Source organism: Argentina silus (genome assembly GCF_951799395.1).
Source record: "Argentina silus genome assembly, chromosome: 7".
In the NCBI taxonomy this organism is placed as follows: Eukaryota; Metazoa; Chordata; class Actinopteri; order Argentiniformes; family Argentinidae; genus Argentina; species Argentina silus.
Genome location: NC_139661.1, coordinates 4,305,181 through 4,321,787, shown reverse-complemented (window position 1 = coordinate 4,321,787; position 16,607 = coordinate 4,305,181). Strand labels below are relative to the sequence as shown.

At 44.5% G+C, this 16,607-nt stretch overlaps 1 protein-coding gene across 1 annotated transcript; it reads right to left on the bottom strand.

Moving 5' to 3' along the window:
- Positions 1-3,428: 3,428 nt before the first annotated feature.
- vps37ba (VPS37B subunit of ESCRT-I a) lies at positions 3,429-16,463 on the bottom strand. The gene is made up of 4 exons (XM_083674205.1): positions 16,242-16,463; positions 10,798-10,969; positions 6,913-6,995; positions 3,429-6,526 (listed from the first exon to the last, which is right to left on the bottom strand). The coding sequence occupies exons 1-4, from the start codon at positions 16,344-16,346 to the stop codon at positions 6,035-6,037; spliced, it is 852 nt and encodes a 283-aa protein (XP_083530331.1). The 5' UTR covers positions 16,347-16,463; the 3' UTR covers positions 3,429-6,034.
- Between the last annotated feature and the right edge of the window lie 144 nt (positions 16,464-16,607).

The following is a 16,607-nucleotide window of genomic DNA, read 5'->3' as shown; positions in this document are numbered from 1 at the left end:
TCATCCGAGCCCCGTTTCTAGGTGTAGCTAACTAGCGCTCGGTCTGGATCCCCACGGATTAAACTCTAATCTGACAGCGCAGTGAAGGCACAGACGGATTTCCTACAATATGGCGGAACTGAATCCCTAACGATATGACGTAGCTATGGAAACGTAAAGCGCGTACACGTGTGGTGAACTTGGGGTGCATTCGACATCGACAATCAAAAACGGTTGTAATTGTAAAATCCTTCTTAGATCTGTGTTTGATCCAACCCCGCTATCTTTTTTTTTCTCAGGATCAATGGACTCGTAAATGAGTAAATCTACCTCAGACGTCTGTCACAGTAATATGTACGCTCTCAAATGGAGTGTTTTAAACGTGTGGATGTGGTTTGTGGTAGAGGATTTGACCGGACGAAATTTGTGGAGAACTATCGATGTAATGACGGGAAAGAGCCACTAGATGGAGATCTTGATCCATTTTTCACCTCCAGGCTGACTGCTTTCCTGAAAGATCTTCTCGAGTGAAGCTGAGCAGGCTAGTACATTTGTTTCTTTTCGAAGCTGAATGCTATGAAAGTCAGAATGTTGAAACGTTTTGATTTTGAACACACAAATATCTGGAGGGAAACATGTTCTGTGGCATGATAAAAAATAATCAAAATCAATACAGCATCAGTAATCAGTATCATTAATTCCTGAAACGTTGTTCTTACATGTCATGATTTCATTCACTGCTCCACTAGCTCTAGTCATATCGAAAACATGGTTAACATTTAGAAAGTGAACTATCCCAATAATAGTCTGTGAACTAATCAATATTGGATAAATTAACATACTTTTTAGCACTCTAAACTAATATTTCGTATGCATTCCAATACAGTATCGAAATACTCTGTCACTTCCCATCCTATTGGAGCAGGTGAGGGAGAAAATGGAAACATCTACAATCTGTTGCTCAAAATTTGAACATCTATGGTTGCACATAGGTCAATTCATTTTAAATCATTAATTATTGTTGCATTGAATGCAAAACCCATTTGAAGCCCAGGCAAGAAGTTTCTTTTCATGATATCATTGCATGATTGTGTCATTTAGAATGTTGGAATCTATAGACGTTATGATGCTGTTTATCAATTATGAGGCAAGAATCACTACCATGACAACGGATGTAAAACATTCCAAAGTCATTTCAACTCAGTGTAGTGCAGTATTCCACATTCATTTGCAAACATGGACAAAGCGAGAGAAGATATTGAGAGACAGTGGGAGGCCCTAAAGAGTGCTATGGAGGCCATGGAGAAAGAGAAGGAGGAGATGGAAGGAGTGAAGGCGGCCCTCTCTGAGGGAATAAAGCAGCTGAACAGAGACAACAAGGTGTTGAGGAGGGAACAACAGCAGGTGAAAATCAAGGTAGAGTGGTTGAAAGAGAAGACAGACGCCTTCTTGGAGGACAGGGAGAAGTTGAGGGCAGAGGCGGAGGCCGTCTGGAAGAAGGCAGAGGAGGTTGAGAGGAGGAGTGAGGAGATGGAGAGAGAAAGGGAGGTGATGGAAAGAGAGAGACAGGAAACTCAACAACAACATTTGAAGAACAAGAGAGGAAGAACTTGTGAGCAGGGAGAAAGAGGAGATGGTGAAGAAGGGAGAGAGGCTGGAGCAAGAGTGGGCCGATCTGAAGAGAGCTGGACAGGAGCACATGCTCAAAACATGGAGCGAGAGTGATGCTCTGAATAATCAGGAAAGAATGCTGGAAATAGAGCTGAAAAAGATGCAGGAAAGGAAGAGCAGGATGAACATGAGAGAGAGTGAGGAAATGGAGAGGATGGAAAGAGAGAGAGAGAAAATCAAGCAGCAGAATTTGAAGAACAGGAAAGAGGAGGAACTTGTGAGGAGGGAGAAAGAGGACTTAGCTAAGAAGGGAGAGAGGCTGGAGCAAGAGTGGGCTGATCTGAAGAGAGCTGGACAGGAGCACATGCTCAAAACATGGAGAGAGAGTGATGCCCTGACTCATCAGGAAAGAATGCTGGAAATAGAGCTGAAGAAGATGCAGGAGAGGGAGAGCATTATGAATAAGAGAGAGAAAGAGGAGAAAGAGAGAGGAATTCAAGAAGGACAAAAAACAGATGGAGGAGGAGAGGGAAGCCCTGAGAAAAGAGAGGCAATGGATGGTGAGGGACAAAGAATGAATAGAAAGAGATATAATCTACAGTATTAGTCTATAGTCTGACATCTGCTGCTGTGTTAAGGTTAGGGAAAAAACGTGTATACAATGTGTGTACCTTGACCTAACTTGTCAAACTCTAACTTGTTTCCTCTGATCTGTGGACGACAAACCTAGACAAACCTACCCCAACTTAACCCCACTACTCTGACATTGTATTCTACCTGCTCTTTTTCACCAAACATGACCCCTAACCTTGTTATGTCCTGTTTTGACTTTGTTGCAGATGAAGATGGGCTCTAACAGTAACCCACTCATCTTTTCTTCACTCAGGGGAACCCCCCTCGCAGCCTGGGCCCAGAATGCCAGCCTTTACTCAGACAAATCCCATGCAGGCTCAGGTAATACATCCCATACACTGTATGATAATGTGTGTGTGTGTGAATACATCCCATACACTATATTAGTGTTTATGTGTGTGTTAAAACCATTACTTATTGCAATACCACTTGTGTTACCAACTTCAACTTCTAAGAGTCAGTACCCTACTGCTAAGCATCATTAAATGTATACATTGTCAAGGTAGCTTTAAGTATTACTTTTCAGTGGAGTTGGTCCCATAGACTATTATCATGTGGTTCTCATCAGCTGAGCTCACTTGTCATTGGCACTGCCTGAATACAGTGATTCTGTTGTAGGAGATGGTTTACCAACCTGATTGGCTAAGGAGCTGGAGAGGAGGGACAAGGAGAGGAAGACAACCATCTTCTTGATAATAAACTTCATGCTTTTACCATTTCAACTGTGACTCCTTTGAAATGCTCTTTTCAATTACTGTGAGGTTAAAGTAGAGATTCTCAGGTTAAATGTAATTTCAGAAGTTTTGAGGAGTAGTATCAGCTTATTCCACTCCATGTGCCCCCAGTCCCTAGTGAAATCTACATCCATGCCATGGTTGCCTGCTACACCACAGTGGGTAGGTTAACTGGCAAGCTAGTTTAGTTCAGCAGCATGGCACAAATCTCAATGTTGGATTTCACGGGAATGACCAGTTTATAGAATTAACCACTACATCTAATGCTATACAGTATGTGGTTAGTATTCTGGTGGGTTTTTTTTTTTATGTGAGTGTAATCAGTCATTGCAATATTGTATCAAATGGTCTCACTGTTTTCAGAGTCAGCTACGAGGTCCTCTTCTGAATGTCAATGATATGTCCAGCAGAGGGAGATTAACTCCACTAGAATTCAAGAGACGAGCAAATGAAGAGACACAGAAATACAAAAAAACTTAGAATGATTTATTCACTTTCTTTAAAAATAGTTTCATTAATTCCACCTCTACAATCTTCAGAAACCAAGACCTGCAACATTACAATGACATGTCAACATATAAAACATAATGAACCAATGCAAGTATAGAAGATCAATTCAAACTTCAAAGGAGCCCCCATTCTATACTGCTAAATTATGGCAGTTCCAAACAGCTAGCAGAACAACTCTGACATGTATCACGATCAAATAAAAATAGAAAATATACTCACGCAAACAAGGACTATTTATCGTTAGTTGGTTAGAAATGCTGGTGCATCTAAACAATTGGTATAAATAATGACTTTGATTTGAAAAATTGGTGCATGGCATTTTCACCTCCTACTGTGCATTTCAGTTCGATAGATACAAGTCAAATTCATTGATAAAACAAAATCTAGGAGCCCTGTTGTATTGGTGAACGACAGATATGCACAAGAACAAACATGGTCTTCCAAACCTCAAACAAACCACTTTATAGTTTGAAAGACTGAAAGAGTACGACCAGCATTAGCATAGGCACGCAGCCCGAGGACATGTCTCTCTGGCGCACGATCAACTGCACTGGCCTCCAGACCCATAGCACCAGTAGTGAGAGCTGAAGCCTGACATCCAAACAGACAACTCAAACCTCTCCTGCCCCCCTCCCAGGCATGTGTGACATCAGCTGCAGAGAGGAGAGCAGGGGTATTGCTTTGGGGAATACCTATTCATGCTGGGGCTCGCTCAGAGGAATCCAGAGAGTAGTCAGGGCCAGTCAGAGTGCACAGATAACAGGGACATGGAGCAGTCAAGCAGGATGACTGGTGTCCTCATCAACAGTGTGATCTACACCAGATCATGTATCCGGTTAGGAGTAGGCACTCAGTGGCTCTTCAACAGTGCACAACTACAGCATTCAGGACAAAGGAATTGTTCACCATGTTATTGAGATAAACATTTTTAAAAAAGAGAGTGTTTTCGGTGTTATTGATAATGCTATTTAGTTTGATCATTTTGATTCCATTCTATGTACATTTATTTGGTGGAAAAGAAACATGTACACACACTCCACCCAAGGGAGATGTACTGTAGGGGTGACATCTCCAACGTCTTGCCAATGACATGGGTATAGAAACTGACCAATGGATGTGGAGGATAACGCGGAAAGTCATTTTACCGAACGCTTTCTCTCGAAATTGCAAAAGGACCTCAGTGAAAAAGACATTTAAAACGAGGCATCATAACATGGAGTCTTTGGTGATGAGTCAATGTGGAAATCAGACTCAAGTCAATGGGCCCAAATCAAACATTGTCATCATGAATTTCAAAACCACAACAACTGAGGATGTCCACGACAACGAGACATGACTGACTCATACTCCTCTTTCTAAAGCCTACCCAGAGGAAACCAAGGGAGCGGCCCATGGAAAAATACACAACATACCTTGGACACAGACACGAGCAACATTGTTTTTTTCAGGAAAATGGATTCATGAGACCAAGTCGTAAAGGGTTAAGAGTGTTTCAACCCCCCCCCCCCCCCCCGCACACACACACACACACATCAGTGCACACTTGCACATATCTGCCCTGAGAGATATGGAGACACAAACCAGTACTTCTGTCCTCCTTACTGGGACTAGGCAGGAGGCCCACATACACTCACTTCAATTTGACCCATGAATCCCTGCGCTGGGGGAAGAGATGCACTCACCAAAGCACTTTTTTCCGTTGCAGACAAAATGTATGTTCAGTCCATCCTGGCTATCATGCATCCGAACTCTATAAGACATTAGTACTCTAAATATTATATATTACTTTAAATCCTGACATTTCTAGTACCTTTAGTATAATATCTGAACCATGAATCATGGCTGTAGCTAGGTTCGCCCTTTTTCGGAGAAAAAGTATTCTTTGAAAAAGACAGCACAGTAAGGTCTCTGTTTCGTTTGCATATGCTTTACCGTAAGTCTTTTCATAGTCTCTGGTGATGCAATATAAAAACATATTCATATTCAAAAGATGACATGAAAAACAGCTATATGAATGGCTCTAGTCCCCCTAGCAGACAGCATATGAGAGGCACTGCCCTTATGAGAGGAAGAAGACGAGGAGGAGGAGGAGGACTGTGGGCATGCGCACCTGAGGGCAGGGGACTGAGACAAAGAGCTGATATAGGATGGGCCTCATTTGGAGTGATGGCAAACTCCAGTCCAGTGAACCATAAGACTGACATTTTAGTTCACTACAGGCTACTGCAGCCCTGAAACAGAGGGATTCTGATTCTCCTATCAGAACTAGACCAGTCGGCCAAGTCCTTTAGGAGCTGTTGTTGATGGGAGTGTTGATTCTGGAGAAGAAGAGTGCAAATCCCACAGCAATATTCTCAAAGATTCAGTTTTTTTCTTTTTTTTGTTGAATATGTCCAGCCAAGCCTGTGTCAATCAACCTCCCCCCCCCCTCCTCCCCCATTCCATTCTGATGTGCCATGTTCCTGGAGGCTGACACAAAAAAAAGAGAAGTTAGTCCCAGAAAAGACTGCGCTGCAAGTCCCACTCCACGTACACATAAGAGCTTTCTCTGTGGCAACCTTCATGAGCTACTGCATGATGAAGCCATGACGTGGGGCCATGCGAGGGGGAGGCCTCTGAGGCAGGGCAGGGGGGTACTGAGCCATGAAGGGGTGGGCTGCCGGGTATCCAGGGTTGACATTGGCAAAGGGTGGCAAAGGCTGGCCCGCCCTAGGGGGAATAGGGGGGTACGGGCAGGCGGGGAAGGGTAACGCAGCAGGCATCCGGAGGGCTGGGGCTGTTTGGGTGGGAGGGGGAGGGGGGGCTCTCCTGGGGTGGGGTATAGGGGAGCCGTTGGTGGCCTCTGTGTTGAAGGGAGTGGACCTGGCTGGGACCTCCTGAGGACGGGGGCATGGCAGGGCCGGGACCTGGGCCTGAGGCAGCCGCTGGCCTGACAGCACCATCTCCTGCAGCTTCTCGATCTTCACTCTCCTGTGGTGAGCCAGCTTCCTCTTGCTCTGGTACTCGTCGATGAAGGTGTCCAGGGTGACGTCGCCATCCAAGAAAGAGTCCGCCATGTTCTGTTTTTTTTTTCCGAGGTAAAAAGGGAGAAAGGAAAGTCAGGTTTTGGAGATGTCACACATTGCAACACATTTCTCGGGCTAGTTTTCTTCAACCACATGATTAAATGAGTACAGTTCAGTAGTAACATAACAGTGTCACGTCGTTTTTTTTTTTAAGGAAACCGAGACGTGTCGACCCGTCTTGCAACAAGAGGGGAGGCATAGAGAAAAGTCGATGAATAATAAACCTGTCGTCACATTGTGACGTTGGAAATTTAAAAAAAAGAAATTAAAAATAACAGGAAAGGCAGGTACAGTGTGACAGTTAGGTTCAGGGCAGGTTTCGCTGACGCCAAATGAGGTCATCCATTCAAGGGGGGGGGGGAGAGTAATGTAACACTTACCTCGGTCTCCTCTTCAATCTTGGCTCCCTCCGCCTGTAGCAGGGCGAGCAACGTGTCCAAAGAACTGTTCCCAGAGTTGTGGTCTGTGAACACCAGAGAACACTTACAGTGAGTGACCCGTCCGTAACAACATTGTGGAATGTGCTAATGAAAATCTGAGTAGACAGTGAGTAAGACAAGCCGGTATGAGGTGAGTTGATGACAGAGTCTACAACTGAAGTCTAGAAACGATATGTCTATATGTTTTGGGGGGGGGGGGGGGGGGGGGTGGCGTGAGGGAGCCTAGCTGAAGCTCGACCAATGTGGCACAGCGAGCGTTGTCACACAACGGTCGAGGAACCCAGCTTTCCGACCACGCTAATTGACTACGGCGTTAAGCCGTCCATATTCGAGCCGGCTACTGAGCGAGAGCACCGATTGGTTCTCACATGCTTTTGTCTTTGCAATTTGAGCGAGGCATCTTGTTCCTTGGTCCTTTCATTGGATCGAATGGTCATAGGGTGTTAAAACAAACATACTGCAGCCCCTTCGGAGGACTACGGAGGCTAGTCTTCAACCACAGTGGGTGGCAAAATTACGCATGCGCACACACACACCCACCCACCCACCCACCCACACACACACACACACACACACACACACAGTCAAAAGTTTGGACACACCTTCTCATTCAATGGTTTTTCTTTATTTTTTATTATTTTCTACATTGTAGATGAATATTGAAGACATCAAAACTATGAAGGAACACATATGGAATTATGTAGTAAACAAAAAAGTGTTAAACAAACCAGAATATGTTTAATATTTTGCTTCGATGACAGCTTTGCACACTCTTGGCAAGGTGTGTCCAAACCTTTGACTGGTACTGTACATCGCTCACTGTGCAGGCTCCCCTGACTGACACCCAACCAGCCACGATGAGGCCTTGCCAGCAGATGACGACACTAAGCTAACTTTTAATGAACTCTAAAAGAGACTCTGCGTCTCCAAGGAGGCTCACTGAGCCCTGAGAGCCTTGCTTGATTCCTGTTCCTGACGGAAAGTCAACACCAGCTGGAGCTGGGATTACTTACTTACTCACACCCCTAGGTTTTTTTTTATTTATTTTTTTATCCCTCTTGAGTCATAGCCAGTTCACACACATTTTACCAGTGGATAGTTAAACAGCTTACGTTAATCAGAAAAATGCTCACGTTAAGTAGCTGGAAATACAGTTGTTCCATTGCTTGGATTATAGGTCAATTCTTATTTAGCTGTAAACCCATGGAATATACTGAGAGAATTTGACCAAAGACAAAGCTGCACATTCCATTGGCAAGCTCGAAACAAGAGTGAGAGTGTGTGAGTTCGGGTTAGAGAGAGGGAGGGAGGGAGGGAGAGAAAACAGGGTCAGGCTTGGACAAAGGCCTAGCTCCAACACCTCCTCCTCCCTCTCCCAGCTCAGTGCCAGATAATAAGAAAAAAAACAAATAAAAAAAAAAAAAGAGGCTTAATTTAACCAGCTTTCCCCGGGCATGACGCAAGGCATTTCACAGCTGTCCGGCCCAGTGCACCCACTCACCGGGAACTACCCGCTCTGCAGAGGAGCGCAGGAGACTGCCAGGGGGGGACTACCCTCCATCACCATCACCATCCACTCCCAATTTCACAGGGAAAACAACCCAAAAAGGAGGAGGGGCAAAGTAAGAGCATCCAACTGTCAGATCACTTGATTTATTCATGAAAGACAACGTTCATACATACAGGTACTATACAAGGAAGTGCAGAGTCTCCCCCAAGTGGTGGGAGTTGCATTGTGAAGCGTCAGGAAGACAGTAGCCCTTCCCTCTCTGGCATTGTGTCTCTTCGTCGTGGCTTAGACAGGACCCCCCTCCCCCTCTCTCTCTCTCTGATGATGAGACAGACTCACAGGAGTATCAGCACACGGACACACAATGGTGTGATTCTCCACCTCTGAAAGAACCATGGAAGTGCGCGCGCACACACACAATACACACACAGACACACAATACACACACACACAGACACACAGAGAGAGAGAGAGAGATCATGAGACTGCCATTTAGTAAATGGATACAGACCAGGCCGGCCACGGCAGAGAATCTGAGGGGGAGTGTTGTTGGGCCTCTTTCTCTCTCTCTCTCTCCCTCCCTCCCTCCTTCTATTTTGCCTTCTCCCTTCACCCCACTCCACCCAGCAGCACAATGGCCCACTGTGGCATGCTGTACTTAGGTGGCAGGGGGCAGGGGGCACCATTGGCCCTGCCACGCCACCCAGGCCTCCCTCCCTCCCCGCCGCCGCCACACTGTGAAACTCCTATGAAGCAGCACCACCCTGCGTTGCCATGGTGGGAGGATGGAGGATTGGGGAGGGGAGGGGAGGGGGGCTTGTATGCCGAGGAAACGCAACAAAACAATACACAGTGCCTTCTCCGCCTAAAGGACCAGGGCTTTCCATCTCGGTCAAAACGAGTATTCCTCCCAACGGCGCCGCCGTCCCTTCCCAGCTGCACGGCACGGCTGCTGCTCAAAGCAAAATCCACAACTAGGACAGCCAGCGCACGGGGAGGGGGGGGAATAAGTGGGTAACCTACTTTTGACAAAAGCCCTCTTTTGCTAGTCAACAAACAAACGGCAGGCTGTCGTACTAGTTATTTTTTGTTTTTTACTCCACATCGTGAAATAACATCTACACCCACAAACAAGGCTTTTGAAAACAGCTAAAGCCAAATCAGCTTCTGTTGATTACGGTAGGAATTTCCAAACGGGGAATCTACCCAACTGAGACAGGAAAAACAACGGACAAATACGGCCTCTTGTGACTAGAGGAGAACGCAAAGTCAAGCCGTATCAAGAGTTACACCCAGCCAGAACAAAGACAGTCTAGTGAAATGTTGGCATGCTGTGTTTTGAGTGGGGTGCCTTGGCAACCATTGCGTCACACAAGGTTATAAGTATCCCCCACTCAATGTATTACTCACACACAACACAGAGGGGGGAGGGTGGGGTGCCCGTACGGGGGAATATAACCCTCTTCTCTCTCTCTCACACACACACCCTCTCACACACTCTCTCACACTCACACACTGCAGTAGGGTATGAAGAGATTTACTCGAGGCGCTAGAGGCCAGCTTAAAAAATTGAAAGGGGGGAACAAAAAGGTGCTCAACTAGGACGATAAGACTTTTATAAAAAAAAGAAAAATAGAAAAAAAAAAATTCTCTCAGAAAAATTAGAAGAAGCATTCAGTTGTCTGCATCGGAAAGAAGATGGATTGAGGGACACACAGACTCTGGCTGACGCTCCGCTTGTAACGCCTTCCTCAAAGCCTCCGTCGATAAATGTTGCTGCAACTGAGTGCTCCTATTTATTTATTTATTCTTTTTTTGGGGATATTCACACTGAAGTCTCCTAGAGGGTACAGCCGTTTTTCACTGCGCTAGGGATCTCATCCAAGGGCTGGAACCTGCTCAGTCCTGGCAAGAGTTCAAGCTATTGCAGGGAGGAGACGATACTGGGCCACTCTACTGTGAAGCCCTGAGGCCCTCTGATGGGAAAAGCCAGGAACTAGAGAAACTGGTCTGAGCTGTGCTGTTGTGTGTCATCCAAGGGAGGAATAAACAAAAGGAGCACATTATGCAATGTGTCAAACTTCCATGATGGTAAATCAGTAAAAAAAACTAACGTTGAAAGACACCATACCAGTGTCTACATATATGAACACTGAATGTGTTTTTTTATTTTTTTTATTTACAAGATGCGTTAAAGGGACACTTCAGAATGTACCAAATGTACATTCTGAAGTGTCCCTTTAACACATCTTGTAAATAAAAAAAATAAAAAAACACATTCAGTAAAGGAGAAACGTAATGCAAACTGTCGTTACCTAGAGTGGTCTTGCGGACCTGGTAGGCCTCAAAGCTGTCCTGTAGCCTAGAGTAGCGCTGGGTGAGCTGGTTTTTCTGGTGCTCCAGTCTGGGCTGGAGGCAAAGGTTCTGCTCTGCCAGGTTCCGGTTACTGGCCAGGGTCACCTCCTTGGTCTGCTGCACCTCCTGCATCTAACACACACACGCACACGCACACACACACACACACACACATCAATCAATCAATCTGACTTTATTTGTAAAGCACACGTCATACAAAACTGTAACACAGTGTGTTTTACAGCGATAACAAACTATACAAAGGGGGTAGAGGACAGGAATAGGATAAGGGATAGGACGGATAAACTGAGTTAATAAAAATGCCAAGACAAGAATCCAAGACTAAAACTAGGTCAATGAGACAGAGGGTGTAAGGAGAGCAGACCTGACGTCCGTCGTCTCGCAACTAAAGTCATGTGCTCTGTGGACGCCGGGAATATGAACTACATGCGTCACCTTGGGATAGAGATAGGCTAGGCCCTAGAGATCCCTTTGAAGCGAGAATCTAAAAATCACCTGATCAGTGGCTGACTGACTTAACGATCAAGATCTGCTCCAAAATGACTCATTTCACACATCAAGGTCAATATTCTCTAACGGACGGAAATAACTCGAGGCATGGTCAGGAGTAGTATGTGGCCTAGCTCTAAAAATACAACAGGTACTCTACACTGTAGCCCAATTGGGAGTCGTGAAACACTTCCGAAACGGGTTATCTAAGTCGGAGAATGGCTGAGGCTAGTCGGGGCCTGACTGGTGGGGTAGCGTGGTGACAGAGGGGAAAACAAAAACAACATTTCAGACCAGAAGAAGGAGGTACGGTTAAACAGTATTAGCTTTACTACCACTGTACTTCGCCCTGCTATGTCCTGAGTTGACCAAATCACACCCCTCTCTAGAACAACATCTAAAATCAGCCACACCAACGCAGGACACTGAAAAAGCAGGCCCTTAAATAACATCGATAACTGTACAGTAGGCTTGTTCTGTCAAACCGGACACATCATTTTACGGCGGGGGAGGAACATTCCTCCTCCTGACTTTCCACTCTCCCTAAATGAAGAGAGAATATTAAAATGGTCCCAAGAACCATAAACCCAGAGGCGTTTCCCGGTAATATCGTCTATGTAAACTAAGCTGGGACAGGCAGACAATAAATACCGGGAACTGTTTTCTGGAACTTGACCATAATCGTGTGGAAATTAGGCTATTAGAGAGAGTTCCGTGTAAAAGGACTCATGAGGATACAAATGTGAAATTCATTAGAGCATATCAAATTGGGTGTCGAATGAAAGGGAAGAGTCTATATATTTCTGGGAAATTAAGTTAGAAATACATTTCTACCTACAACCATCTTCAATTATAAAATGGATAAGCAAAGGCTTTGAATTCTGGTCTCATACGGTAAGGTGACTAAGAAAACATCTATCAGAAAACAAGTCTTTAAAAAAGGTGTTTAGAAAACCATCAAACCTCAATTGACAACAACTGAAATTGAATTGGCTGTACAATAATCATGTATTGTACAGGTTGTCCAGAACCTAAAATGGTTCTTCTTCTGTCCCTGTGGAATGTACAACGCTTTCACAGACGGTCCTACATGGAACCCAAAAGGGTTCTTCCACAGGGACAGCTGAAAAACTGTGGGAAATCATACGGTAGTCGTTACAAACCGCTGTATCAACATCTTCATCTCATGCTCCAATAAATGGAGACTTCATTGGTGTTGAGTACAGTAAAGCCAGCAAAGCACACAAATATGTAGCACAAGTAACTTCCAGTGAGAATGATGACATACATGTTTGCACACTTCATTAAATATGACAGCAAGGGATTTGTCTTCATCATGAAAGAGTGCAACACATATGGTCCAGATTCTTAGGATCCTTCCCACACCGGTTGCAGACAATAAAGAACTCTTTCATTTTGCATTCCATTGCAAGTTTCCCTATTTTCGCTACATCATCATGTACAGAATGACATTCAAATCCAGAAATCATGCATTTCTGTAGGGGACCCATTTAGTCATTCTGTTACCATCATTCTGTTACCGGATGTAAATCCACTTCACTTACTGTAGCTCAACAACCAAAAGAGAGATATTTTCAAACTAAAGGTATCATATGATAACGAACACCCCCTACTCTTTCTGCACATATATGTATCTTAATTTGGAGCCGATATTTAACAGTCTTGGGGAAACATGGTTAAATAAAAAACCCAGGGAGATTTTAGGGTCATTCCGTTACCGATTTTTTTTTAAACAAAACTGATGTTTGGTCATTTCGAGACAACCTCATGCTTCGAGTAATATCAGCTTTAGAGTTTACTGTCCTGGGCAACTTCGCTGTGCACAACATGGTATCATATGATAACGAACACCCCTACTCTGTCTGCACATATATGTATCTTAATTTGGAGCCAATATTTAACAGTCTTGGGGAAACGTGGTTAAATAAAAAACCCAGGGAGATTTTAGGGTCATTCCGTTACAGATTTTTTGTTTTGTTAGCAGTAGTAGAGTTGTATAGTTTGTTAAACTTTACCAACAAGGGTTTTTGATTGGCATACCTTTGAAAAAGAGAAATCGAGTCCCAGGGTCATTCTACGACCGTGGAATTGTCCCTAGGCTACTCTGTTATTCAATTATCAAAAGACCATGCAATATTAACTCATTTTCTTCACATCTGAGACCCAGACACTACTCGAAATGAACAGTGTGTTCAACTAAGGCAGACGGAATTAAGTGAGCTCTGAATTTCAGACAGCTCGAGGGTCAGTGGCAGCATCACACCCAGCTGAGAGTTTGACTCTGAGCCTCCTCTGGAGCCCTAACCTCATTCCTAGGCTACTGCTGCTGCACACATAGGCCTAGGCCTATACCACCTACAGTAGGCTACTATTCCAAGGATCCCTAGCCAAACAGGGAAAGTTAGATAAGAGTGTCTTATCAGACTTTGTAATATAGACCTAGCGTAGCTTAGCTACAAATCACGTGAAACCACTCTTGCAAGTCTTTTCAAAGGCAGGTAACGGGTTTTTCTTAACTTCCTTCCTTCCTTCCTTCCTTGCTTGCTTGCTCTCCACCACAATTACATCTGAACAAATGTGACAATATTATTTCAGCGACTGCGGGGGCGGCTTTGCAAACAGACTGATCACGGAAGGAATCCAAGGCTGTACATCGTCAGCTTCATCTCAATTCACTTACAATGTTAAATTGTAACGTTCAATCGGTGGACATGTCATGTGCCGAATGTAAAACTAGGTCACGCATCGAGATCTTCCCTGTACCATTCGCTCAAAGGAATTTGTTCCTATCTATCTATTCTTAGCTGGCGGTGTTGGATTGAAGATGGTGTACAGTTGCTAGGTTTGATCAAATCGAGACCCGTCTGTCTGGCAACTCCCTGACTCACATGTGGGCAGCACAAACACACAATCCACCAACGCTGTTTGAGACAGCAATTAGCGAGGAGAACTGTGGTTCACAGAGAACAATGGGTTTATCTCTCACAGCAAGGCACATGGCTGAATGTCAGTCATAGTGAACTAATAGACCACAGACAGAAGTTTCAGGTTTGTGGTCCTCTGTGGCTCAGTTGGTAGAGCACGGCGCTAACAACGCTTAGGTTGTGGGTTTGATTCCTACTGGGACCATATATACTGAAAAATGTATGCACTCGCTGCAATGTATGTCGCTTTGGATAAAAGCGTCAGCTAAATGGCATATATCATGTGAATCCAGAAAACTCAGTGTCATGGTTCCTCTCATCTCCAATAACTTTATCATACTTCCCCTTTAGAATATTTGCATTCCCACACACAAACAAGTGTGATTGTGTTACAATGTGTGTGTGTGTGTGTGAGAGAATGTGTGTGTATTTCCATAGCGAAGGGTGTGCGTGCATTCACGTACTGGAGCAGTACACTCTGTACAACCGTACCTTGTGAGTGACAGCCAACAGCTTCGCCTTTGTCCCATTCCAGTAAATAGGCCTGTATGATAAAGATGCAGAACTTTCCGACTCATTCAACTGAGGTGTGTCCTTAGCTATGTCACCACTGCTTCCTCGTTTACTATTGGAGCGCAATCTCTTACGTAACTCACCGTTGCTGGGTCAATGAAATATCACCCTGGGCCTCTCTCTCTCTGTCAGTAACCTAAACCTACAGCAATCAGTGCAGTAATAAACAGACCCTCGCCACCTGTTCATTTCAACAAAACTCATCACACTGAGGAAAACGAAACCACTCACAGTATCAGATAGGCGAGAGAGAGAGAGAGAGATGAAAAAGCACTCCACCGAAACACATGCAAATCAATGCTGGTTTCCTTGACTGTTTTACAAGGTCAAGTCATCCTTTATAGGCTAGGATATATAGGCCCACCTGAGGAAGAAATTAGGATCCTAGGGTCCCCATGTCTAGGAACAGCAATTCAACTTCACCGTTAACATGCTGTAGGTCTACCAGTAGGACATGGGTCAGGGGCTCTATTCAACATGGGAAGAGTTGTCAAATCTAAACAGATCAATGACTGTCAGTGTCATGTTGTGCACAGCGAAGTTGCCCAGGACAGTAAACTCTAAAGCTGATATTACTCAAAGCATGAGGTTGTCTCGAAATGACCAAACATCAGTTTTGTTTAAATGGTCCTCTTGGGCAAAATCGCTGCTTTCAGAAGATAAGGTTATCTTTCGCAGAACAAGTGCATGACCTTCTATGTGAGGTTTTCTGTAAATGCAAACACAAGAACTGTGAACACCTGCCCTATGATCTTGCAACTGGGAGTTTCACCAACAGCCTTCTGAACTCATGCACACAGATCTTGTGTTATTGCCACAGCTTGGCAACATATCTATTTTGCTGTGTCACCAACGACAACAAAATACCCGTGTAGTCCCACAATGACACAATCTAAATGAGTAATTGAGTATGGGACGAGTCTACTTCTAGAACAACGAAAGTGAAACAATTTTGCTGTGGCAAACGCTCCCAAATGTTACTTTGACAATGTCTTAATGAATGCAACAACGTTGCCATGAAGATTACTTTAACCGAACACCGATCGGAGCTCCCGTATCGAAGTCTGGATCGAATGAGGCTACTGACTGTAGCTTCCAAATAACAAAAAAGGTCTTGAGTTCAGCTCCGTGACAGGCAACCAGATCGAAACAAAACCGTTATAAAACATAGTTTTAGTCACCATCAGTGCAGAATTGGGTCTAGAGCTCAAAGACAGGACGATTAACTCAATAAATAAACAGACACTTGTTCCGCTTTATTCACTGCTGTCGTACCGTTTCACTCAGAGGGGAAAAAAAGCAAAACAAAGGGGCTGAGAGAAAGAGTGAAGACGGTGAAGTCAATCACAAACAAAACATAATTTTTATTTTTTTACCTCCTCCATTTCTTGGACCATTTTGTCGAGTTTGTCATCATCTTCTAAGAATTCGTTCAGCTGCGTCATCGTGTACGAGCTTAACTTGTTCCCAAAACCAGCCATGTCTGTCACAGCTGTCGTTCGCCTCTTCCCCTCTCTCACGGATCTCCGTCGGTTAAAAGGCCCTTCTCACTTCCACGCGCTCCGGAGACCAAATAACACTCCCGGTTTCGCTCGTGAGCACGAGCCAACCGACTGGATCTAACCGGAAGCGGTGTCTCCGGAGATATGGGGATATGACATCATAAGACCAAGAGACTGTTTTAACCCACAAGATGTGCAACGTGCAACAACCTGTTTAGTTTTTTTTTTTTTACTATCTAT